At 46.3% G+C, this 25,457-nt stretch overlaps 1 protein-coding gene across 11 annotated transcripts; it reads right to left on the reverse strand.

The window, feature by feature from the left end:
* Window positions 1-224: 224 nt before the first annotated feature.
* Window positions 225-25,150, reverse strand: Armc12 (armadillo repeat containing 12). Of its 11 annotated transcripts, XM_071613462.1 has the most exons (10): window positions 20,706-20,959; window positions 19,808-20,015; window positions 19,578-19,727; window positions 18,319-18,366; window positions 16,724-17,731; window positions 15,915-16,060; window positions 15,560-15,694; window positions 2,420-2,593; window positions 2,218-2,289; window positions 748-1,116 (listed from the first exon to the last, which is right to left on the reverse strand). In XM_071613462.1, exons 5-10 carry the CDS (start codon window positions 16,965-16,967, stop codon window positions 784-786), a joined length of 1,104 nt encoding a protein of 367 aa, XP_071469563.1. In that variant the 5' UTR covers window positions 16,968-17,731; window positions 18,319-18,366; window positions 19,578-19,727; window positions 19,808-20,015; window positions 20,706-20,959; the 3' UTR covers window positions 748-783. The 11 variants fall into 11 exon arrangements, with proteins under 11 accessions (XP_071469567.1, XP_071469563.1, XP_027799458.2 ...); XM_071613466.1 differs by lacking the exons at window positions 19,578-19,727; window positions 19,808-20,015 and adding an exon at window positions 225-701 and having other exon boundaries at window positions 879-1,116; window positions 20,706-20,960; XM_027943657.3 differs by lacking the exons at window positions 19,578-19,727; window positions 19,808-20,015 and having other exon boundaries at window positions 16,724-17,080; window positions 17,614-17,731.
* Window positions 25,151-25,457: the final 307 nt, after the last annotated feature.

The following is a 25,457-nucleotide window of genomic DNA, read 5'->3' on the forward strand; positions in this document are numbered from 1 at the left end:
TCCTAAGTAATGGTGATGTGGAGCAGATCCCTGCCCTTCTATCCCCAGCTAGCCTGTGATGAATAAAAAACATTTGGAGGTTGTTATTATGGCGTAGCCTCACCCATCTTGACCAATTTAGAGCTCCATAGATTGTCTCCTGTTGATTATCTTTGGTCTTAGCCCGGCAGCCTGCTGTATTAGTCAGATTTTCATTATCAAAATAAAATACCTGAAGGTAGCCATTATGAAGAAAAGAGATTTATTAGCTCACAGTTTTAGAGGTTCGAAGCCCAAAATCAAGTCAGGTCCCCCTGATTCAGCCTCTGCGGAGGATCTAACAACAGATGGGGGTCACATCATGGCGGAAGCGCATGTGTAAGGAAGTATCACATTGCCAAACAAGAAGACAGAGACTGGGGTCCTCCAACCCCTTCTGAGGGCACACCTTCAATGACCTGAGAACCTCCCATGAGATCCTATGTCTTTAAGGTCCACACCATCTCCCAATACCATCAATCTGGATCCAACTCCAACATATGAACCCAAATCATAGCACCCACCTTCTCCCAACTTCCTGAAAGTACTTGGCTCCATATTCAGATTTGAAAAGCAGCAAGAGTCAGTCTCCTAAACATGGCGGAGCTGTGTTTGGAGAGATTTGCCCATGTCGTACCATCCTCTGGAGCAGAGGTCACACTGAGTGAAATCTCCACCCAGCCCTGGAAGTCCACAGACAGAAAATCAAGCTCCAAGAAGCCCCCAAGCTTCTCTCCCATACTCATTTATTGATTCTCCTTAACTTTATTCCCCACTTTTAGAGAAAGAATGACTGGGATGGAAGGAGGAGGGCCGGGCTGCCACGTCCTGGGGACACTGTAGGCTGACTATGACCTTACAGGCCTGGATCTGAACCTCTTCCTCAGGGTGGATGACCAGGGAAAGCAGCCGGTCTGCCAGTCGTGACTCGTCCCCAAAGAGGGCTTCATGCAGGGACTGTTCATTGTAATGCCATTTCACAGCTCGGTAGTGGGAAGCATTCCGGCCCTCACTCAGCCGCTCAGCGAACACCAGTACCTCAAACAGCAGATTTCCTGGCTGTGTGGACTGGAACAGGTTCAGGAAGTCAGAGTGCACCTGTGACATGGGAATGGAGAGAGGATGAGTGAAATCTCAGGCAAATTCTAAAATTCTTATTCTTCCATCCTCCTATCATCTCAACTCTCCAATATACCTAGACTCAACTGTAGAAGAATTTTTTAGTTTTTCTTAATTATCATCTTCTAATTTAACTATATTGTGGTCCTAAAACATGAATGATATGATCATAATATGGATTCTAGGAAATTTGTTCAGAAAAATTTTAAGGCTTAGTATGTGGTTAATTTTCCTAAATATTTTTGTATGCTTGAGAGGAGTGTAGAGTTAATAACTGTAGAGTTCTAGGTGTGTCTAATGGCTTAAACTTATTTGTGTTATTTACATAAGTATATCTTTACTTGCTTTAGTTTTTTTTTTAATCTTTATTTTATTTTTATGTGGGGATGAGGATCAAACCCAGTGACTCACGCATGCTAGGCGAGTGCTCTCTCTCTGAGCCACAATCCCAGCACCTTGATTTCGTTTTTTATCTACTGATTACTGATAGAGTTGTTAAAATCTTCCAAATCTCTCACTGTGATGGTAGACTTATTAACTTCTCCTTGGAATTCCATCTAGTTTTGCCATATATATTTTGAGATTATGTTATTAGGTGCATACACGTTTAGAATTACTTCATCCTTCTGGTGAACTGAACCACTGATTATTATGTAGTAACCCCTTTCTATCCTTAATGATGCTTTTTTCCATAAATAATTAATGTAGATATTAAGATATCTACATTAATTTTTGTTTTCTGTGTTCCTCACAGAGTTTAGAAAACCCCTCAAAGGGGCTGGGATGTAGCTCAGTGACAAAGCATTTGTCTCGCATTTGCAAAGCCCTAGGTTTGATCCTCAGTTCCAAAAAGAGAAAAGAAAAGAAAACCCCTCAAAGGAGAACACCCTTCTCAATAGGATGGATTCTCATTCTATTGGGGGAACACAAAAGGAGCAAGTTTTTAGTGCCTCTGGTGCAGAGGCAGGAAGAGGGACAAGACAATTCATCAGGGCTGTTTGTCTGGAGAGTGTAATTGTTCCCTCCCTTCTACCTAAGCTGGCATCCATCAGCCCCTCCCTCTTCAGTTGCTTTTCTCACCTGGCAGTTGAGAATGTCATAGAGAAGGTCATTCTTCTGTGCCAGGTAGCTCATCAGTCGCAGGGCTTGTACCTGAATAAAGAAAAGAGTAAAGCACGAGAAGGAGGATGAGTCTGGGCCTCGGGAGTGAAGACCTAAAGCTCTGCTCTTCCCTCTAGGTGCTGGTCAAGAGGGCAGGGCCTCAGTCATGATCCGCAGGCACCTGTGCCATGTTACAGTCTGACTGCAGGATTTCCATCAGGGCAGGCATCACCCGCCGCAGCTGGGGATGCACATAGTCAGGCAGCGGAAGGTTGTTGAGGAGTCTGAGGCCAGAAATGTGAAGCTCCGAGTCCCAGATGGTGGAGACCAGTTCTAGCACTTTGATGGAGTGTTCCTGAAATGGGAGGGAAGAAATGGATCTGCTTATACCTGGTGCCTCCCACCGCCACCCCAGCTCGACTTCATTTATCACTGCTCCCAACCAGGACCCCTGCGCCAAACCAAATAGTCGATTCTCTCTCCCACTTCAACCCCAAACTTCAGTTGACTTAGTTGAACACTCTTGCCTCCTTGGAACTCTCTCTTCATCTGGCTTTATTTCACTCTTCGTTCCTAGTTCTTCTGCTCCATCTCCTCTCTTCTAGCTCTGTCCCCCGCTTAGTGAGATCATCCAGGCTCAGTATTCAGTGCAGCCAGTGACTTAGGTCAAGGTCACACCTCCAGCTCAGACCTTTCACCTGAGGTCCAGACACACATCCAGCTGCCAATTTCCCTTTTCTCCCTGCATGACTAGCAGACCTCTCTGAGTCAACACCTGGCTGCGTTTTCCAGCAGATCAACCCTTGACTCCTTTCTCTCTCACACACCTTTTCCAATCCTTCAGAAAATCCTGTGGAATCTACCATCAGAATCTGTCAAAAATCAAGCCACTTACCACCCCCCACTTCTACCACCCCCTCCCAAGCCCCCATCCTCTGTCACTGGATTTCTGCAATAGCTTTTCCTCTCCCTACTTCCATCCCTGCACCCCTGCATCTGTTTTCAGAGCAGCAGGCATGTTACACACGTCTCTTCTCTCCTCAAGAGTCCCCATTTTACTGGGCACTCTTGTGCATGCCTATAATCCCAGTGGTTTGGGAGGCTGAGGCAGGAGGATCCCTCAGCAACTTAGAGAGGCCCTAAGCAACTCAGTGATACCCTGTCTCTAAATAAAATGTAAAAAAAAGGGCTGGGGGTGTGGCTCAGTGGCTAAGCACTCCTGGATTTAATCCTGGTGCCAAAAAAAAAAAAAAAAAAGCCCCCATTCATTCAGGGCAAAAGCTAAAGCCCTCACAGTGACATGCAGTCCCATGCGATCTGCTCTTCTCTCCCCGTTATTTCTTTGATTTCACCTTCCGTTTTCTGCTTTGCTCCCGCAGTTCCCACCATAATGGCCTCTTGGCTATTCCTCGGATGTGCCAGGCACACACCTTTCTGAGGGTATTTGCAGACACTCTTCCCTCTGCTTAGAAAGCTTTCCCCTAGCCACTCAGAACTCATGCTCCTCCCTCCTTCAAGACTCTGCTTAAATGTCACCTTCTCAAGGAGATGAACTGACCACCCCCATCCTGCCTTCCCTCACCCTCCGTCTTCATTTTTCTCCATCACATAATCATATGTAATACACTTCTTATTCTTAAATAATTCCAAGTTATTTATAATTAAGAACTATTTCAAAATAATGAGAGGCCTCCTGTGCTCCTCACCAGGTCTCTCAATGGTTACATCTCACACAGTGCTAGTGCCCCATAGAACTAGGAAATTGGTATCCGTCTAATGTGCCTGCTTAGCTCTGTGTCATTTTATCACATGAACACATCTGTGTGATAGCCACCTGTGGCCCACAGATTATCTGGTCAGAACCATCCTGTCACCACAACGCTGGGCCTCATGGGGCCCACTGTCACCCACTTCCCCATCCAAACCCCTGGCAAACACTAATCTGTTTTCCATCTCTATAACTATTTTGAGATTGTATAAATGGAATCTTACTGTATGTGACCTTTTGAAATGGACCCTTTTTCAATCAGTATAATGCCCCGAGATCTACCCAAGTTCTGTGTAGTGGTAGTTCATTCCTTTACATTTACTGAGTAGTATTCCATGGTATGGATAAATCGGTTTGTTTAGCCATTCAACTACTCAACACATTTATCTGCTTTTAGATTGGGGCTATTACAAATAAACCTGCTATGCACTTCCAAACTCATCCTGTGAGGCCAGTATCACTCTGATTCCAAAACCAGGCAAAGACACATCAAAAAAAGAAAACTTCAGACCAATATCTCTAGTGAACATAGATGCAAAAATTCTCAATAATATTCTGGCAAATTGAATACAAAAACATATCAAAAATATTGTGCACCACAATCAGGTGGAATTCATCCCAGGGATGCAAGCTTGGTTCAACGTACAGAAATCAATAAATGTAATTCATCACATCAATAGACTTAAAGATAAGAATCATATGATCATCTCAGTAGATGCAGAAAAAGCATTTGACAAAATATAGCACCCCTTTATGTTCAAAACAACTAGAAAAACTAGGGACAACAGGAACATATCTCAACATCATAAAGGCTATCTATGTCAAGTCTCAGGCCAACATCAACCTAAATGAAGAAAAAATTGAAAGCATTCCTCTAAAAACTGTAATAAGACAGGGATGGCCTTTATCACCACTTCTATTTAACATGGTTATTGAAACACTGGCCAGAGCAATTAGACAGATGAAAGAAATTAAAGAGATATGTATAGGAAAAGATGAACTTAAATTAGCACTATTTGCTGACAATATGATTCTATTCCTAGAAGACCCTAAAAGTTCCACCAGAAAACTTCTAGAACTAGTAAATGAATTCAGCAAAGTAGCAGGATATAAAATCAACACCCATAAATCAAAGGCATTTCTGTATATCAGTGACAAATCCTCAGAAAGGAAAATGAGGAAAACTACCCCATTTAAAATAGCCTCAAAAAAAAAAAACTTGGGAATTAACTTAATGAAAGATCTATATAATGAAAACTACAGAACCCTAAAGAAAGAAATCAAAGAAGACCTTAGAAAATGGAAAGATCTACCTTGCTCTTGGATAGGCAGAATTAATATTATCAAAATGACCATATTTCCAAAAGCACTATACAGATTTAATGCAATTCTGATCAAAATCCCAATGACATTCCTCATAGAAATAGAAAAAGCAGTCATAAAATTCATCTGGAAAAATAAGAGACCCAGAATAGCTAAAGCAATTCTTAGCAGGAAGAGTGAAGCAGGAGGCATCACTATACCAGACCTTAAACTATACTACAGAGCAATTGTAACAAAAACAGCATGGTATTGGCACCAAAACAGACTTGTAGACCAATGGTACATAAGAGAGGACACAGAGACTAACCCACAAAATTACAATTATCTTATATGAGTCAAAGGTGCCAAAAACATGCATTTGAGAAAAAGATAGCATCTTCACCAAATTGGTGCTGGGAAAATGGGAAATCCATATGCAACAAAATGAAATTAAACATCTATCTCTCACCATGCACAAAAATAAACAAACAAATTCAAAATGGATCAAAGACTTAGGAATGAAACCAGAGACCCTGCTTCTAATAGAAGAAAAAGTAGACCCTAATCTCCATCATGTGGGATTAGGCCCCAACTTTCTTAATAAGACTCCTCTGGCACAAGAATTAAAATCAAGAATCAATAAATGGGATCAATTCAAACTAAAAAGTTTCTTTTCAGCAAAAGAAACAATCCCAATCCGTGAGGTAAAGAGCCTCCATTATGGGAATAAATCTTTACCCCTCACACACAGATAGAGCACTAATCTCTAGGGTATATAAAGAACTCAAAAAGCTAAGCACCAAAAAACAACAACAACAACAAATAACCCAATCAATAGACACTTCTCAGAAGATGATGTACAATAAATCAACAAATATATGAAAAAATGTTCATCATCACTAGCAATTAGAGAAATGCAAATCAAAACTACTGTAAGATTTCATCTCACTCCTGTCAGAATGGCAGCTTTCAAGAATACAAACAATAAGTGTTGGCAAGGATGTGGGAGAAAGGTACACTCATGCACTGCTGGTGGGACTGCAAATTGGTGCAGCCAATATGGAAAGCAGTATGGAGATTTCTTGGAAAACTGGGAATGGAACCACCATTTGACCCAGCTATTCCTCTCCTCGGTATATACCCAAAGGACTTAAAAACAGCATACTATAGGGACATAGCCATATCAATGTTTATAGCAGCACAATTCACAATAGCTAAACTGTGGAACCAACCTAGATGCCCTTCAATAGATGAATAGATAAAAAAAGTGTGGCATATATATACAATGGAATATTACTCAGCAATAAAAGGGGAGAATAAAATCATGGCATTTGCAGGTAAATGGATGGAGTTAGAGAAGATAATGCCAAATGAAGTTAGCCAATTCCAAAAAACCAAAGGCCAAATGTTTTCTTTGATATAAGAAATCTGATTCATAATGGGATAGGGAGCAGGAGTATGGGAGGAATCAGTAAACTCTAGATAGGGCAGAGGGTTGCAGGGGAAGGGAGGGGGCAGGGGGTTATAAACGATGGTGGAATGTGATGGTCATTATTTTCCAAAGTACATGTATGAATACATGAATTCCTGTGAATATACTTTTCATACAACCAGAGATATGAAAAATCGTGCTCTATGTGTGTAGTAAGAATTATAATGCATTCTGCTGTCATATATGAATAAATAAAAACCCCAAATAAAGCTTCCATGGATAACTGTGTGTATGTAGGCTTTTCTGCAGATATAAGCTTTCATTCCTCTAGGATATAAGCCCAGGAATGTAACCAGTGGTTGGAAAAATGCAGCTTCTTTTTTTTTTTTTTTTTTTTTTTTTTTTTGAGTGTGTGTGTGTGTGTTGCTGGGGATTGAACCCAGGGCCTTGTGCATGTGAGGCAAGCACTCTACCAACTGAGCCATATCCCCAGCCCTGTTTTTCTTTTTTAATAGTGAGACTGATCTCAGAGAGGCTTTACCCCCAAGCTACAGCCCCAGTCCTTTTTATTTTTTGAGACAGGGTCTCACTGAGTTGCTAAGGCTGGCTTCAAACTTGAGATCCTCCTGCCTCAGCCTCCTGAGTCACTAGGATTACAGGCATGTGCCACCACACCTGGTGCATATTTCACTTTACATTCCTATCGGCAATATACGAGAAATCCAGTTTCTTTGTTTCTACCATCATTTGGAATTGTCACTAATTTTGATTTAGGTCTTCTAATATATTAACATCTCACCACTGTCTTTTTTTAAAAATATTTTTTTTAGTTGTGGATGGACACAATGCCTTTATTTATTTTTACGTGGTGCTGAGGATTGAACCCAGTGCCTCACACATGCTAGGCAAGTGCTCTGCCACTGAGCCCCACCCCAGCCCTCACCATGGTCTTAATTTGCATTTCCCATGGACTAGTATTATGGTTTAGATCTGAGGTGTCTGTCCCCAAAAGCCCACGTGTTAGACAATGTAAGAAACTTCAGAGGTGAAATGATTTGCTTATGAGAGCCTTAACCCCTAATGTGGCTGAACGGAGCGGTAACTGTGGGCAGGTGGGGTGTAGGCCGGAGGAGGTGGGTCACTGGGGCTGTGCCTTTGGGGTTTTTATATATATATATATATTTAGTTTTTTTAGTTATTGATGGACCTTTATTTATTTATTTGTTTATACGTGGTGCTGAGAATCGAAACCAGTGTCTCACACATGCAAGGCAAGTGCTCTACCACTGAGCCCCAGCCCCAGCCCCAGCCCCTGGGGTTTATATTTTGTCCCTGGTTGGTGGCACTGTTTCTGTCCCTGCTTCCTGGTTGCTCTGTCCCGAGCTGCTTTCATCCTCCACACCCTTCCCCCACGACCTACTGCCTCCCCTCTGGCCCAGAACAATGGACTCACCATCTATGGACTGAGACCTCTGAAACTGTGAGCCTCAAATAAACTTCTCCTCCTCTAAGCCGTTCTTGTTGGGTATTTTGGTCACAGAAACAAAAAAAGCTGACTAAAACATCTTTCCATGTGCTTTTGTGCAAATCATACAACCCCTTCAGTGACATCTGTCTTCAGATCTTTTGCACATTTTCTAGCTGGATTCTTGTCCTTTTTTTAAGATTGAGTTTTGAGATGAGTCCTTGTTGGCTATGTGGTTTGCCAATATTTTCTCCCAGTCTGCCATTTGTCTTTTCATCTATTTAATGGGTCTTTCACGGGGGGGCTGGGGTTGTGGCTCGGCAGTAGAGCACTCGCCTAGCACGTTGAGGACCTGGGTTTGATCCTCAGCACCACATAAAAATAAATGAAATAAAACTATTGTGTCCAGCTAAAAAATAAATGTTAAAAAAATAGGTCTTTCACAGAACCAATGTTTTTTATTTTAATGAAGTCTTGACTTGCCAATTTTTTCTCTTATAGATGGTGTTTTTGGTCTCATGGATTCTTTACCCCACTAAGGACCTGAAAGATTTCCTCCCTTCAAATTGCAACACCACCCCCATCCTTCCTTATCCCCTCCCTCCCTCTCTCTCTAATTTTCCTCCACGGCACTTATCACAAGAAGCACTCTGTATGTGATGTGCCTGTTAGAATATAAGGACAGGGACCTTTCCTGTTCTATTCACTGCTTTATCTCCAGCGCCTGTAGTAGTGCCTTGGCACAAAGTAAGGGCTCCGTAGACATTTGTTGAATTAAAAAAAAAGAAGAAGAGAGATCTTGGGTTCTGAGAAGCAAGAAGCTTGGATGGAGAGGGAGTACCAAAGGCAGTAGCCCCGGACACTGAGGCTGAGCCTTGGAGAGGGAATGAGAACCCTGAAGCGGAAGCAAGAATTCCCTTTGCACCCTGCTCTTCCCTGCCCCACTGTCACTCTCCGCTGAGACCTGAAGGACAGGTAGGAGTTAGAAAGTCTGGGGGAAGCTTTCAGAAAGAGGGACCAGCAGGTGCAAGGGCCAGGGAGTGGGAAAGCATGAAGCCTACGGTGTAAATGGCTGGGGTGGGGACAAGGATGTGGAGCCCATCACCAATGGTGCACTTTGTGCTGAGAGCTTGGAGGAAGACCAAACGGGGTGGGGTGGGGGGTCTGACTGGATACAACCCATCTGGAAAGGGTGGTCTGACTGAGAGGATGGGGGACATTGGATGTGTCAGGGACATCTAAGTGGGCATGTCCAGTAGCAGCTGGCCATGGGGAAGCATTCGTGGAGCCCCCAGGCTGCAGGGCCCCAGGAGAACACATCTAGATGGAAAATGAGACCAGTTAATAACTATTGTCACCTGCAGAGAGGAGAGGAGTCAGGTCTTCAGAACACAGATGCAGGGAAGGAGGGACAGGTCCTTACCTGCCCCAGGCACTTCCCAGGGCTTGAGAGAAACACAGCTCTTCTGGGGAACTGTGCTCTAGGTGTGGGGCCCCAAAACATCTGCTTTTCACCAGGTTTCCAGAGGATTCTAATGTGCTTGAGAATCACCACTTTAGGAAATAAAGAGACTGGGGGATGAAGTAGGGGCGGCCAGAAAGTGGAGACCTAATTTTTCCCCAAAAAATGTTTGATGCACATAATTAACAAGTGTGAAATCATCAAATGTTGATGAAATTATAACACAACCGGGATGCTTGGGTGGGGCTGGTGGAGGTGTACATTCATACAACCCTTCTGGAAAGGTTGGGCACACCTTCTATCCAAGCCCTTCCACTCCTGCATACACACTTAGGGAAATGCCCCCAGGGAGGCAAGGGAAGGGAACCAGCAGGCTCATGATAAGCATGGGTGCAAACACCTGGGAACAAATGCCTACCAATGGGCAAATAGTAGGGTATTCACAAAACAGAATACTACACAACAGAGAAAAGGGAAACAAAGGACAGGGCTATGACTCTGTGGTAGAGGGCTTGCCTGGCAGGCATGAGGCCCTGAGTTCAATCCCCAGCACTAAAAAAAAAAAAAAGAGGAAACAGTTTCTCACTATCTAAAGAGGGAAATGAGGCTGCCCAATGAGGATAAATCTTTCAATGTTCATTGGGGGCAAAACGGAAGAATACACACCATATATTTCCACATACATAAAGCTCAACAACATCCCAAGCTATGCTTTACCAATTTCTCTGCCTTGCCCTGTAGGCAGATATGCAGGGCCATGTGCAAGTGTGATCAAACTATGAAGAAAATCCTGAAATTGATAAAATTCAGGGCAAGGCCAATGGGGGCTCAGCCAGGCAGGTGGGGGCAGGGAGGGGGGAGAGCGTGGTGGTGGTCATGTTTTAATTCTTGGCCTAGGTCTGGGTTTGTTTTTTTTTTTAATGTTTATTTTTTAGTTTGAGGTGGACACAATATCTTTATTTTACATTTATGTGGTGCTGAGGATTGAACCCAGGGCCTCATGCATGCTAGGCGAGCACTCTACCACTGAGCCACAACCCCAGCCCCTGGGTTGCTTAGGGTTTGCTAAATTACTGAGGCTGGCCTTGAACTTGCAATCCTCCTGCCTCAGCCTCCCAAGCTATTGGGATTATAGGCATGTGCCACCACTCCTGATGCTATTATCATTCGTTCTACCTTACCCATAAATCTTTTTCCCCCTTTTATTTAAATTAAATTATATATTTATTCTAATTTATAATACATGCTGGCAGAATGCAATTTATTTCATATTACACATATAGAACACAATTTTTCGAGTCACTGATTGTACACAATGTATTTTCACACCATTTGTGTCTTCATACGTGTACTTAGGGTAATGACGTCTAACTCATTCCACCATCATTCCTACCCCCTGTCCCCCTCCCTTCCCCTTCATTCCTTTTGCCCTATCTTAAGTTCCTCCATTCCTCCCATGCTCCCCAACATCCCCATTATGGATCAGCATCCTCATATCAAAGAAAACACTCAGCCTTTGGTTTTTTGGGATTGGCTAACTTCACTTAACATGATATTCTTCAACTCCATCCATTTACCTGCAAATGCCATGATTTTATTCTCTTTTAATGCTGAGTAATATTCCACTGTGTATATATACCACATTTTCTTTATCCATCTACTGAAGGACATCTAGGTTGGTTCCACAATTTCACTATTGTAAATTGTGCTGCTATAAAACATTGATATGTTTTTAAGCTGTTTTTAAGTCCTTTGGGTATAAACCGAGGAGAGGGACAGCTGGGTCAAATAGTGGTTCCATTCTCAGTTTTCCAAGAAATCTCCATACTTCTTTCCATATTGGCTGCACCAATTTGCAGTCCCACCAGCAATGTATGACTGTGCCTTTTTCCCCACATCCTCGCCAATACTTGTTGTTTGTATTCTTCTTCTTTTTTTTTTTTTTTTTTTTTTTTTTTTTGAGAGAGAGAGAATTTTAACATTTATTTTTTTTAGTTTTTGGCAGGCACAACATCTTTGTTTGTATGTGGTGCTCAGGATCGAACCCGGGCCGCACGCATGCCAGGCGAGCGCGCTACCACTTGAGCCACATCCCCAGCCCCTGTTGTCTGTATTCTTGAAAGCTGCCATTCTGACTGGAGTGAGATGAAATCTTACAGTAGTTTTGATTTGCATTTCTCTAATTGCCAGAGATGTTGAACATTTTTTCAACATTTGTATATCCTCTTCTGAGATTTCTGAACAGTGTCTGTTCAGTTCCTTGGCCCATTTATTGATTGGCCCATTTTTTGGTGTTAAGGTTTTTGAGTGCTTTAAATATCCTAGAGATTAGTGCTCTATCTGATGAGTGAGGGGTTAAGATTTGCTCCCATTCTGTAGGCTCCCTATTCACCTCACTGATTGTTTCTTTTGCTAAGAAGCTTTTTAGTTTGAATCCATCCCATTTATTGATTCTTGGTTTTAATTCTTATGTTTTAGGAGTCATATTAAGGAAGTTGGGGCTTAATCCCACATGATTTGGGCCTACTTTTTCTTCCATTAGGTACACAGTCTCTGGTTTAATTCCTAGTCCTTGATCCACTTTGAGTAGAGTTTTGTCCATGGTGAGAGATAGGGGTTTAATTTCATTTTGTTACTTATGGATTTCTAGTTTTCTCAGCACCATTTGTTGAAGAGGCTATCTTTTCTCCAATGTACATTTTTGGAGCCTTTGTCTAATATAAGATAACTGTAGTTATGTGGGTTAGTCTCTGTATCCTCTATTCTGTACCATTGGTCTACAGGGCTATTTTGGTGCCCATACCATGTTGTTTGTGTTACTATTGCTCTGTAGTATAGTTTAAAGTCTGGAATAGTAATGCCACCAACTTCACTCTTCTGGCTAAGGATTGCTTTGGCTATTCTGGGTCTCTTAATTTTCTAGATGAAAACTAGGGATTATCAGGAATATACCTCAACATTGTAAAAGCCCCAGGTCAACATCATTCTAAATGGAGAAAAATTAAAAGCATTCCCTCTAAAAACTGGAACAAGACAGGGATACCCTCTTGTACCACTTCTATTTAACACAATTCTTAAAATCCTAGCCAGAAAAATCAGACAGATGAAAGAAATTAAAGGGATATGGATAGGAAAAGAAGAACTCAAATTATCACTATTTGCAGATGATATGATTTTATACCTAGAAGACACAAAACATTCCACCAGAAATCTCTTAGAACTAATAAATGAATTCAGCAAAGTAGCTGGATATAAAATCAACATCCATAAATCAAAGACATTTCTGTACATTAGTGAAAAATCCTCTGAAAGAGAAACTAGAAAAACCACCCCATTTACAATAGCCTCAAAAAAATAAAATACTTGGGAATAAACTTAATGAAGGGCTGGGGACACAGCTCAGTTGGTAGAGTGCTTGTCTTGCATGCAAAAGGCCTTGGGTTCAATCCCCAGCACCATCAAAAAAAAAAAAAAAGAAAAAGAAAAAATTAAACTTAACCAAAGAGGTGAAAGACCTCTACAATGAAAACTACAGCATGCTAAAAAAAGAAATTAAAGAAAAACTTAGAAGATGGCAAAATCTACCTTGTTCTTGGATAGACAGAATGACAGAATTAATATTGTCCAAATGGCCATACTACCAAAAGTACTATACAGATTCAATGCAATCCCAATCAAAATCCCAATGACATTCCTGATAGAAACAGAAAAAGCAATCATGAAACCCATAAATCTTTTTAAGTTGTAAATATTCAATTTAATTTATTTTTAATTTGGGGGGGGGGAAGAAACCTTTTGCTAGAGGGAGATTTGAAGATGAAAGGAGAGTTTTTGGTTTTACTTTTTTTTTTTTTAGTTGTAGATGGACACAAATTTTTTAAAATTTATTTTTATGTGCTGCTGAGGATGGAACCCAATGCCTCACACATGCTAGGTGAGTGCTCTACCACTGAGCCACAATCCCAGCTCTGGTTTTGCTTTTTAAGATGGGAAAGATTGAACAACAAGTGTTGGCAAGGATGTGGTGGAAAAGGCACATTCATACATTGCTGGTGGGACTGCAAATTAGTACAGCCAATATAGAAAATGGTATGGAGATTCCTTGGAAATCTGGGAATGGAACCACCATTTGACCCAGCTATTCCTCTCCTAAGACTATACCCAAAGGACTTAAAAACAGCATATTGCAGGGACCCAGCCACATCAATGTTTATAGCAGCACAATTCACAATAGCTAAACTGTGGAGCCAACCTAGATGTCCTTCAGTGGGTGAATGGATTACAAAATGTGGCATATATACACAATGGAATTTTACTCAGCATTAAAAAAGAACAAAATCATGGCATTTGCAGGTAAGACAATGGAGAAGATAATGCGAAGTAAAGTTAGCCAATCCCCAAAAAAACAAATGTTGAATGTTTTCTCTTATATAAGGAGGTTGACTCATAGTGGGGTAGGGAGGGGAAGCATGGGAGGATTAGATTAATTCTAGATAGGGAAGAGGGGTGGCAGGGAAAGGGAGGGGGCAGAGGATTAGCAAGGATGGTGGAATGTGATGGACATCATTATCCAAAGTACATATATAAGGGGGCTGGGGATGTGGCTCAAGTGGTAGTGCGCTCGCCTGGCATGCGTGCGGCCCGGGTTCGATCCTCAGCACAGCATACAAACAGGGATGTTGTGTCTGCCGAGAACTGAAAAATAAATATTAAAAAAAATTCTCTCTCTCTCTCAAAAAAAAATAAATAAATTTTTTTTAAAAAGTACATGTATGAAGACACGAATTGGGTGTCAACATACTTTGTGTACAGAGATACGAAAAATTGTGGTAAAGTCTATTAAGAATTGAAATGCAAAAAAAAAATTTTTAAATTTTAAATAAGTATATATTTATGTAAAAAAAAAAAAAAAAAAAGATGGGAAGGATTAGAGTTCATCGCCTTGGCTTCTACCTCCGTGAGTCCTTCAGGATGGGGCTGGTCACCATAAAGAACAAACCAGCTTAGTCACCTGGGATTTCCAGCCCCACACTGGGTTCCAGGGTTGGAGGTTGAGTTCAACTGCCAATGGCCAGTGTTTAATCACAACCCCATAATAAACCTTCAGCAAAATTCCTAACCGAGAGCTTCCAGGATGCTGAATTTATGGTGGTGCTGGGGTGGAGGTAGGGCTGCCCAGAGAGGACAAGGAGCTCCTCCCCACGCCTCCATCCTGTCTTATTTCTCTCATTTGGCTTTTCCAGAGTTATGCATTTTACAATAATGCTATTCCCAAGTTCTGCAAGTCATTTTAGCAAATTTTCAAGGATGAAAAGGGGATTGTGTGAAATTCCAAATTCATAGCCAAATTGCTGATCAGAAGTCAGACTTATGTGAATGGGGCTAAACCCTTCATTTGTGGAGTCTGTGCTAATTTTGCATTAGTCAGAATTTAATGGAATTGTGGGATACCCAGCTGGTGACTGGAGAATTGGCTGGAGTCAAAGAATCTCAGGGGGTATTCTGCTATTTTGAGGTTCAGAGATACCACTAGTGCCTCTGTTTGGTTTCATCCTGAGATTGGAAGGCTTTCATAACCTGCTGGGAACATGACCACTTCTTCCCACTTATTTCTGGGTTACGAACTCAGATCCAAACAAACTTCTGGGACGTGACCATTTATCTCATGCCAACGAAAGGACCCGGCAACCATGAGCCTCCCCTGTACGCTATCTCACTCCCTGCCCCTGGGCTCACCTGGATATCTTTTTTAAAATATTTGTCTTTTAGTTGTAGTTGGACACAATACCTTTACTTATTTATTTATTTTTGCATGGTGCTGAGGATCGAACCCAGAGCCTTGTGCATGCTCGGCGAGCGCTCTACTGCTGAACCACAACCCCAGCCCCTCACCTGGATTTTAAGCCTGAATTTCCGGATGCCAGAGAAAGCTTTAAGTGCGTTCAGAGCTTGGATTTTGACACTGGTGTCCTTGTCTTCCAGCATGTCAGCCACCAACTTGATATCATCATTAGTACAAGCAGAGGCCTGGAGTGTGTGGGGAGAGACGGAAGAGGCAGGAGAAGCGGGTGTCCAGGGCCCACTGCCCACCCACCCCATGTCACCAAAGACCACTCTCCCAGCACACCCCTCCCACAATCATGTAGACGCTGGTCCCAAGAGGCCCTCTGGCGGGTCAAAGGGCAGGGAGAGCATAACCCTAGCAGTCAGGTTGCGTAGGAGGGACCTCCTGCCTCCCTTTCCTCACCTCAGCCTCCAGCAAGTACACACAGCGAGTGATGCTGTGCAGGATCATGCTCCTGGTGTACCCATCGTGCTTGCACTCCAAAGAGTTGAGGAGTCTCCGGAGCTCACCTGAGTCCCGCCCATGGCGCTCTCGCTCGATGGCCAGGCCTAGACAGCCACCCAGCCCGGTTTAGGATGTGGACTCGGCAGTAATGAAAGAATGGGGACACAGAGGAGAAGGACCTGGGGACAAAGCTGCCTTGTTTCTTTAGATTTTTTCTATATGCAGGACTACATGTGCAGCTGAACAGGGAGTGTACTGCACAAGGGCACCCTACCTGATGTTGTACTGTCTATGTCATTATATCCCATATTTGTGAATTTACTACCTAGTTTTTTGGCATGTGGCAGTTAACAAGTAATGATTCATTGTAATCAACATATGGCAATGATATTCCAGCAGGTGGCAATTAAGGGATCTCACAGAAAGTGCCTCTTTTCTGACTTTGCACAAAAGTGCCATAAAGGCTGGTGGAAACTCTGGGCATGAAGGTGCCCTGATTTTCCCTTTCCTTGAAGCCTCAAGTTCCTAGACAAGAAAGGAATGGGGGGAGCTGCTGATGTCAAGTTTCCAAGAAGTGTATGCCTGGAAGCCAAAGTGAATGTAGGATTTGGAGACCTGCCAGATTAGTCCTGGGGTCACACCTTGGTGATATCTACCCAGAGTCCCCAAACTAACATCTCTAGCAGGGCCTTGCCTAGGGTGCTACGGGGCTCCTAAGAAAGATGAAGAGGAGAAAGAGGAAGGAGAGAGGAACTTGAAGGAGTCACCTTTGGGCCTTTCTACAGGGGAGGCCTCAGAAGCAGGTGCCTCCTGGGGCGGAGCCCTCTCCCCAGGGACTGGACACTCACGGGCGATGCAGATGGGTGAATTGGAGCAGAGAGGTGGCTGGCATTTTAGGCCAGCCCTGATGGCCTTGTAGAGCAGGTAGATGGCTGAGGCACCTGTGGCCAGGCCCACTATACTTTTGCGGATGTCCAGTTGCCCCAGGTACTTGGGGATGCTCTTGCCCATATCTTTAGCGCTGCCTTGTTCCCCGGGTGGGAGCTATGCCCAAGGCACCTGGGAAAGGCCTTCCGGAACCAGAACTCTGGCAGGGCCAGGAACCAGGGTACCAGAATTGAAACCTAGGCAACAAAGGAAAATAGGGAGATGATGGGATGGAGGGTCTTAGTTGGGAAGTGGCATGACCAGGGGTGCTTGAAAAAGAGAGAAGGTTCAGCTTTCAAGGCTGCAGAGAAGAAGCTGGAGACTCTGGGGCCAGTCGGGGGGTGGGGGGGGTGGGTAGCTCAGTGGTAGAGCACTAAAGCTAGCACAGGTCAGGCCCTGGGTTCCATGCCCAGCGTCGGAAAGGGAGGGAGGGAGAAAGAGAGGAGAAAGTAAAGGAAATTTTAAAAGGAAAGGAAAAGAAGAAAAAAGAAAGAAAAAGAAAAGCAAGGAGGCAGGGGCAGATGGGCATCTCCTTGTCTTGAGGGGAGCCAGGTTGGAGGGGCCCAGCAGGTAGCTCCAGGGGCTGCCCTTTCCTCCACTAGAGGGCAGCAGACACCCATTTCTGGCTGGGGCCTTTGGGCGTTTCTGGGAGTCTGGGGTGTGCCCATTGACCCCCTTCTTTTGCTTCCCTCCTGTCTTTGATCTTTCTAAGGTAGATCTATCCCTGGACCTTGGTGTGTTTCTTTAGACAGAGCTTCCTCAACCCTGGAAGGTGAAATGAAGTGGACATCTTATCAAGTTTTGCAGCCTTGGGTACAGCCGTCACTTTCCAGCTTCTGCACGTGGACCTGGAGTGTGAGGAAAGCTTGTGAGGACAACCATCTTTGCATCCCAGCACCCGACATAGATTTCTGCGCTTCACAGGTATCTGTCATGCCTCATCACTCTTTGAAAGTTTGGGGACAGAATAATGACAGAGAGTCTGGAAAGTGTGGTTCCAGGCCCATCTAACTTGAGTGACCCTGGAGGGGAAAGGAGCCATCCTTTTCTGGGTCTGTTTCTGCACTTAAAACCCAAGGGGATCCCAGATCTTCCATTCTAAAACTCCAGGATTACAATGTGAGCAGATCTGTGCCTTTCAGCCATGAAACGGTGGTGGTGTGACCCCCGCTCCAGCCTCCCCACACAGGGGATGAGGTTTGCGACCTGTAGACAGAAAATTCTACCACCCCAGAGGATGGGAGCCATCTTTACAGGCTTTGATTTCTACCACTAGATGGGCCATGTGCAAACAAATCCTTCTCTTCTCTCCGTCAGTCTCCCTACACCTTCTGGCCTCTCTCTGGTACAGAACAGGGAGATGACAAGCTCCCAGTTAGGGTCAGACCCAAAGCCAGTGTTGAGCATGGTTGTACCACAACACGGTTTTACCCACCTCATCCCAGGAGAACTGGGGTAGAAGGCTCTGGGTCCTGGGCTGCACCTGGATGGGAGGCGGGAGTGGGAAATAGCATTCTGAAGGATGCTGCAGCTGTCCAGGCATGGCCACTCAGAACCTCTGCCCATCACACCCCAGGCTGCAGGCAGGAAACAGGCCACACTCCTAGGCAGTCATCTCTTCCTATCCTCTCTTTTATCCCCACCCTTCCTCTAGGGTCATTCCTAGCACTTCGCCCCAAGGTGGGTGACTACATGGACTGTCTGCAATGAGAGGTGGGTGAGCACAGGCTCACTGCTAGGGAACTACCCATTGTACCCCATAATCTGCAGGAAGGAAATAGCTGCCTGATAGGCAACTGTCATTTCTGGTTCCAAGGCTCCCTTGGTGGATCTGAACAGATCCTTCAGAACAAGGTCCCTGCTCTGCTCACGGTTGCTGTCCCCTCAGTGCTATGGAGCTGATTCTGCAGCTCACATATCTGAAGCAGATTTGTCATCTGTTCTTTAAAGACCTCCCAAGAGAGTTCTTTCTTGGCTGTAACCTGATTCCCTCCTGCCATACTAAAGACCATTTCTTCTGGTTCTGCCCTCAAATGATTCAGAGGGAGCAAAGAGGCAGAGTCATACCCAGGGTGACATTTTCACTAGTCCCCAGTACAATGAAAAAAATAAAGACAGAGGAGCATCTATTAGTCAGTGTAAAGTCAATGACTCCTTTCTTGGGAATGACTGGTAGATTTTTGTTATTTTTTTTTTCAGGGATGGGGTTTTGCTATATGACCTAGGCTGGTCTCAACTAACCTCAAGATGCCCTCCTGCCTCAAATCTCCTGAGTAGCTATGACCATGGGTGCCCGGAAAGAGTGTTTGGTTTTGATTTAGATGATGATCCTTTTTTAATGATAATTCATACATATTTTCTTTAATGAAATGGAGATAATCGATGGTAGGTGGTTTTTAAATTTTAAAAAAATATATATTATTTTTAGTTGTTGATGGACCTTTGTTTTATTTTATTTTATATTTGGTGATGGGAATCAAACTCAGTGCCTCACACATGCTAGGCAAGTGCTCTACCACTAAGCCACAATCCCAGCCCCCTTTTTTTAATTATTTTTTTTATAATTTTTTTTTGTGTGTGTGGTGCTGGGGGTTCAACCCAGGGGCACCTAACCACTGAGCCACATCCCCAACCCTTTTTTATATTTTATGTAGAAAATTGCTAAGTCTGGCTTTGAACTTGAGATTCTCCTACCTCAGCCTCCTGAGTTGCTGGGATCAAAAGCGTGTGCCACTGCACCGGTGGTAGGTGTGTTTTAAATGTTCTTAGGAAATGTATTAAAAGCTGCGACTCCTTCTGGGAACTTGGCTTGGTTTATTTTCTTGTTTTGTTTTTCCATCACATCTAGAATGTCACATCTGGATTAGGTGGCCAGAAAGAAGTCTAAGAGTCAATATACACAGAGGCAGCCATGAGCTCCTTACCTGCCTTCACCAAGAAAAAGACACAGGCTGCCTTGGCTTGCACCTCTGTGCCATTGGTACCAGCTCTTCACCTCCAGGGCCAATGTTCCCACGTGTTCAGTGCAGCTTCGTGTAGGGGATGGGAATGGGCTGTAGCCAGACTGCCATGGCTCCAAACCAGTGCAGCCACAGAGGTAGCTCTGTGATCTTTGTGCCTCATTTTCCCGGCCTGTAAAACGGGACTAATCTGACCTACTTCATGGACTTGTTTGTGAGGATTAAGTAAAGTACTTGGAACACTGCCCTGCACACAGAGTTCAACCAATGTTGACTATAATAATTATGAGGTTTCACCTGGACAAAATGTTTGAGTGTGGTAAGGCCCACAGCAAGCCTAATGGCGTCCCGCCCTGAAAAAGCGCACTACTCGCCCCTTCAGCCTCTGCCACTCGCCCTGGTCGCAATGGTCTTCTTAAGGCTGATCAATCTCAACTCATGAAAATTATTTAACTACCTTGAGCGACTTCGGAGTCCTCTTTGAAGCCCACAAATCCCCAATTTAGAAGCGGTAGCCCCCAGTCCATTCCCCTAACCACTTTGTTCCTAAGCCATCCACCCCTAAGGCCACTGCCTCATGCTCTTCACGATGCTCTTGCAATCCTCCTAAACTATAATGCTCCAGGTGCTATTGGGGGGCCTATTAGGAAAGTCAGTCCTAGGTCATTACCGAGGGTGACCTTTTTGCCTTGTGAGACCCAGCACTTGTGCACTTAAAAGACAAGAGAAGGTTGGTCTGCTCCACACTCCAAGGAAAAACCCTTTGGAGTCCGATTGCCATGGGTTCAAATCCCAGCTGTGTGGGATTTGGACATATCCCATCATCTGAGTCTTAGTTTCCTCCTCTAGAGGAATTTACTACCTGGAAGTGCTGCCATCAGGACCGACCGAGAGAACGTGCGGCTCCTCTCGGCACAGGCGACGCTCAATACGCCCAGCTTCCTGGCACAAGGTTGGGGGCGCCCGTGCCCTTCCTGGATGCCACTCTCCGAGACCATCCCCTCCCCAGCTAAAGCCCAGGAACTAGAGCCGTGGAACTCCGGCAAAGGCACGGAGACCCCGGAGAAATCCGCAAAAGCAGCGGGTGGGGGCGGCGCCCCCGGAGGAGGAGGACCGGGTGGGGGCGGAGGCCGCGCCTCCTCCACCCGGGCCTCCCCCCCACCTCACTCTCCCTCCCCCGACTCCCTCCTCCCCCGAGCGCATCCGGCAGCGGGCACAGGATGTTCTTTCGCTCCCGTCCTCCCCCCTCCCCGCCCCCGCTCTCACTTTCTCTCCGCTCCCCTCCTCCACTCCCGCCGCGCCCGGCGCCGGCACCTTGCTTAACTCCTTCTCTCCCGGGCTCTGGGGCGTCCACGCGCCGGGTAGCAGTCCCACCTTCCCGCCCGCCCCGTTGCAGGCCCAGCAACGCTGAGCTGAGCGCCTGGCCCCTCTTTCAGACTCCTCTGGCCAGTCCTGGGTGAAAGGTGGAAAGGCCTCCAAGGACAGGGGCCGACATCCCGTCTAGCTCGCCAGGTTTAGGTGGGGTGCGCGCCCCGAGCTAGCGGCGCGTCGGAAGGGACCGCCGAGTGGGAGTGGGCGTAGTCAGCTGGGGCCGGGCGCGGGCTGAGAGGGTCTAAGGACTCTAATAACCCCATCCTCCCCAAAGGAACCGCCAAGCAGCGACCAAGGGTGGCAGAAGAGGATGGAGAGAGGCCACGCCCCTCGAGTTACGTCACTGCTTCCTAGGCAACCGGGGCAGACTAGAGGAGGGCAGACCTCAGGGAATCCAGGCTTTGGGACAGGGCGGGGTTGCGGGTAGAGGTGGGGGCGCGGCAGGGGCGGGCTTTTCAATCTTTGCAGCTTCGCTCGTTGTTGTCGGAGAAACTAAGTGAGGCACAGCTATGTTTCCCCCCCTCTCTTTCGTTCAACAAACATGCTTGGTGCGATGCTTAAGCACTGGGATATTGCACTCCATCCGAAGCCTGCCCTCACGGATTATGGTGGCTGTGCATCCCAGGCTGTGTCCCTGGAACCAGTGTAATTATTAATATTGTCCCTTTTTACGTGTAAAGTATCCAGGAATGGGTAAGGGTTAAGGAAGACTTGGTCCCCTAATTAAGGGAAAGTTTCAACCATGCGGAGAAAGAAGGAAGACAAACTATTGTATGCTCACCATTCAACAATCACTTTCCTAGCATTTTATAATCTCTGTGAGTTTTGTCCCTCATTCTGCAGGGCAGGCATCCCTCGTGCCTTTTACAGATGAAGAAACTGACTCAGAGAGGTCTTACTCAAGGCCCAACAATTCTATATGAACCTGAGTGCCCTACCTCCTGCTTCTTTCTTAAAATAAATAGATCATATACAATAAACAAAAAGATACTTATCCTTTTCATGAAGGAGTTTATAACATTTGGAGGAAAGGGCTGAAAATAGAAGACTGCTCATAAGGCCAGAGGGTTGAAGGTGATGACAAACCAAACAAATGGTGTGATACTAGCAGATGTCTATGGGAGGGAAGTGAAGTTGATGACAAACACAAAAATGGTGTGGATACTTTCAGAGACTTCCTGTGGGGATGGATTTTGAGTTGCATCCATAAGTGGAATCACTAGAGGTGTGTATGAGATGTGGTTCCAAGAAACAGAAAGACTATGAGAATCAGAACAGGGTCTCAGAGTGAAGTGGGCTAGAATCTCTCAATGGCAAGATCCCTCTGTAAACCCCAAAGCCATTGGTGTTTACTTTTGTGTTCTGCCTTCTGCTCTCTCTGTGGCCTTATCTCTTATGGGAGCAGATACTGGCAGCTGTGCCCATTCTACTTTAAACCCAAGGTCTCTACGATTGGTATTTGGCACAAATTCCCTGATGTGACTTTGGATATCAGCTTCTCCCTTTCAGATCCCCCTCTGAAGATTTGGGGGAAATGAACCTGAGTTTGCCTCAGGAAGCCAATAAACTTGCTGAGAATGGGGAGATGGAGTCAGGAGAGAGAGGTAGAGGGATGAGAAGGTGGTACGAATAAATGAATTGGACAATTGAAAAATATTTGCTGCCCTCTCACTGTGCAGCAGGCACTGTGCTAGGTAGATTCCACTTCAGTGATCTGGAAAGGCCATGAATGAATCTGAACACATACAGATCACATAGCAGCTGGCACACCCAGTATGCTTGGCTGAGACGTCTGCGCTGATAACAGATACGACAAATGGTGTTTGAGAAAGATTATTCCGCAGGGCGTGTAGGAGTAAGAAACAACCTGGATCAGAAAGACTGCAGCACTTTGGATCAAAGGTGATATCTATAGGGCTGGAGAGGAAGGAGTGAATGAGAAAGGTAATGACTAAACAATGCATTTTAAAATAACAGCAACAAAAAGAAGAAAGCAGAATCTGGTAACAGATCAGACATAGGATGGTGAAGGAGAGAAAGCAGTTAAACATCAACCCACCTTCACAATGATTTGGGGGGACTAGGAGTGTCACAAGGGACAATGGGGAGGAGTTGGTGCAAGGGGCATGAGTGAGTTTAGTCACTTCTAGGCCAGATTAAGGCAAGTGACCCATATATGACTGGATTTGAAGATGGGAAAATCCAGAAGGGTAGTGGGACTGGGGCAGTGTCCCAGTCCTGGCTTCAGAGCAATCACTGACCTGGGATGCCATGGACAGATTCATGGATCAAGTTGCATCAAGTTGAAGTTTGGAATAGATGACAGCAAAGCTGCCTCCCTTCTAGGGGGGTTGGTGAGTGCTGGCTGGGTGACAGCATGTGTGGGAAGTGTGCTGTATGTGTTGCAAGGTGGTCCATATGGCCCAGGACCATGTTGGCATCCATCTGTTAATTTTTGGCTAAAGAACTAGCCAGTGATTCCATCAGATGGGCCTGGGGGCACAAGGCCCAGGTGAGGCACTTCTGCAGCTTAGGGTCCCTCCCCTAACCCCACCCTCAAAGGCCCTGGAGCCCAGGCCTGTACTGCCTGCCAAGGTCTTTCCTGGAACTCGGCAGAGGACAGAGCCCCTCCCTGCCTGCCCTGGCACTCTCCAGGCACAGGGTGTCCCTCTAGGCACCTTACAGACACCCCAGGAGGCTGGAGCTGAGACAGCCCCCCTTTCCAAGAGCCTTTGCCCTGGGATGCTGCCATTCTCCCAATGTCCCCACCAGGCCAGAAGAGACAGCAGGCAGGCACAGGGGAAGAAGGAAGAATTTTTTGGCTTCCTGGGTCTTTGCTGTAGCTTCAGATGGGAGGGTGGGGATGGCAGAAAAGCAGAGTCACAGGCTTCAGAGCATCACACCACCTGCTTCTGCCTCCCTCCCAGGAGGAAACCTTCAGGGGCCTAGTGGTTTTGAGGGGAGGGGACAGGAAGAGACTCTGAACTCTGGGTCAACTGAGGACAAAGAGCGCTTGCCCTATATCTTATTTCTTCTAGGATTCTCTTCCTCTGCTTCTTACCCACCATCACCCCAGAACAAACTCATATCTCTGTCTACTACTAAGGGAAACGGGACACGTACCCAACGGGACGTTTATCAGACGCTGTGTGCCGAGCCACACCTGTCGGATGCGGAGAGCGCCCCTCCCAGGTGGATAGACCCTGCGGTGCTCGGGCGGGGCACTGGGAGACGCTGTCCTGGCGGGGCGAGAAGGCAGAGGGCAGCGCAAACGGGCCACGTGGAGGCCGGCCGCGGGGGGCTGGGGCGCGGCGGGGAGCGGGGGGTGCGCTCGCCACTCCCGCTCGCTGGAGCCGCCGGGTGTCGCGGCCGCTGACCGCAGGCTGCAGGAGCGGTTGATCTGGTGAGCGAGCACACCCACTTACCCAGCTGCTGAGTCAGGCTGTTCTCGCTCGCGCTCGCCCGCCCGCCCGCCGGCTCGGGACATTGTGTTCCAGCCCCGGCGCGCTGGCAGCGGGCCCAGGCGCTCACACCAGCCTCCTCGCCTTGTTTGTGCTCGCGGCTTACGCTCTGCGCGCAGTCCCGCCGCGGTCACAGCCTCCCGGCCGCGGCGGCCCTGGGAGCGCGCGCTGGGGCCGGGGCTGGCGCTCAACCTCTGAGACGTGCGCCCCCGCCGGGTGGGCCCCGCAGCCCCGCAGCCCCGCAGCCCCGCGCACTCACCAGCCCCGGAGCACCCAGACATCTCCGTGCCCAACTGCCCCGCGGGTCGGATGCCTAGGCTTGTGAGGGCTCTGGGTTAGCATAGTCGGGGGGCAGGTGTTGGAAAGTCCACCGGAGAGGGGCCCCCAGAGCTGCCGCCCGTGCCCCCCCAAGCGCTCGTTCCAGCAGTCTGGAGGACAGCTGGGAGAACGCCAGCCCCAGGCTTGTCAGACCTGGGATGCAGTCACGTGACAACGGAAGCCTGTGTTGAGGGGGCCAATTCAAGCGATCCCCAGGAAGAGCCTCCCCTTCCCTCGCCCCCACTTCCCTGATCCTCCACACAAGCCGGCAGCACGGAGAGTCCTGGGGTTCCCGGCACTGGCAAACCAAGCCTTGCCCTTTGGGACAGCTTGGGAACTCCCTGGCAGGGCTCTGGGAGTCGGGAGAGCCCAGATCCTATAGGGTGGGAGTGGTGGAGGAATGGCGGGGATTAGCACGAAGACCCCAAACTGGCCCTGAAGCCTGACCCTTCCGTTTGTCCAGT

This window comes from Marmota flaviventris, chromosome 6 (genome assembly GCF_047511675.1).
Source record: "Marmota flaviventris isolate mMarFla1 chromosome 6, mMarFla1.hap1, whole genome shotgun sequence".
Lineage (NCBI taxonomy): Eukaryota > Metazoa > Chordata > Mammalia > Rodentia > Sciuridae > Marmota > Marmota flaviventris.

What these genes read in the sequence shown, in the direction of transcription:
- Armc12 (XM_071613465.1), bottom strand. Translation starts at nt 16,967, where the DNA reads ATGGGCAAGAGCATCCCCAAGTACCTGGGGCAACTGGACATCCGCAAA. An exon ending in CCCTGTAGAAAGGCCCAAAG is followed by an intron (nt 16,061 to 16,723) that starts GTGACTCCTTCA and finishes GTGGCTGTCTAG; the next exon opens with GCCTGGCCATCGAGCGAGAG. An exon ending in TGTACTTGCTGGAGGCTGAG is followed by an intron (nt 15,695 to 15,914) that starts GTGAGGAAAGGG and finishes CACACACTCCAG; the next exon opens with GCCTCTGCTTGTACTAATGA.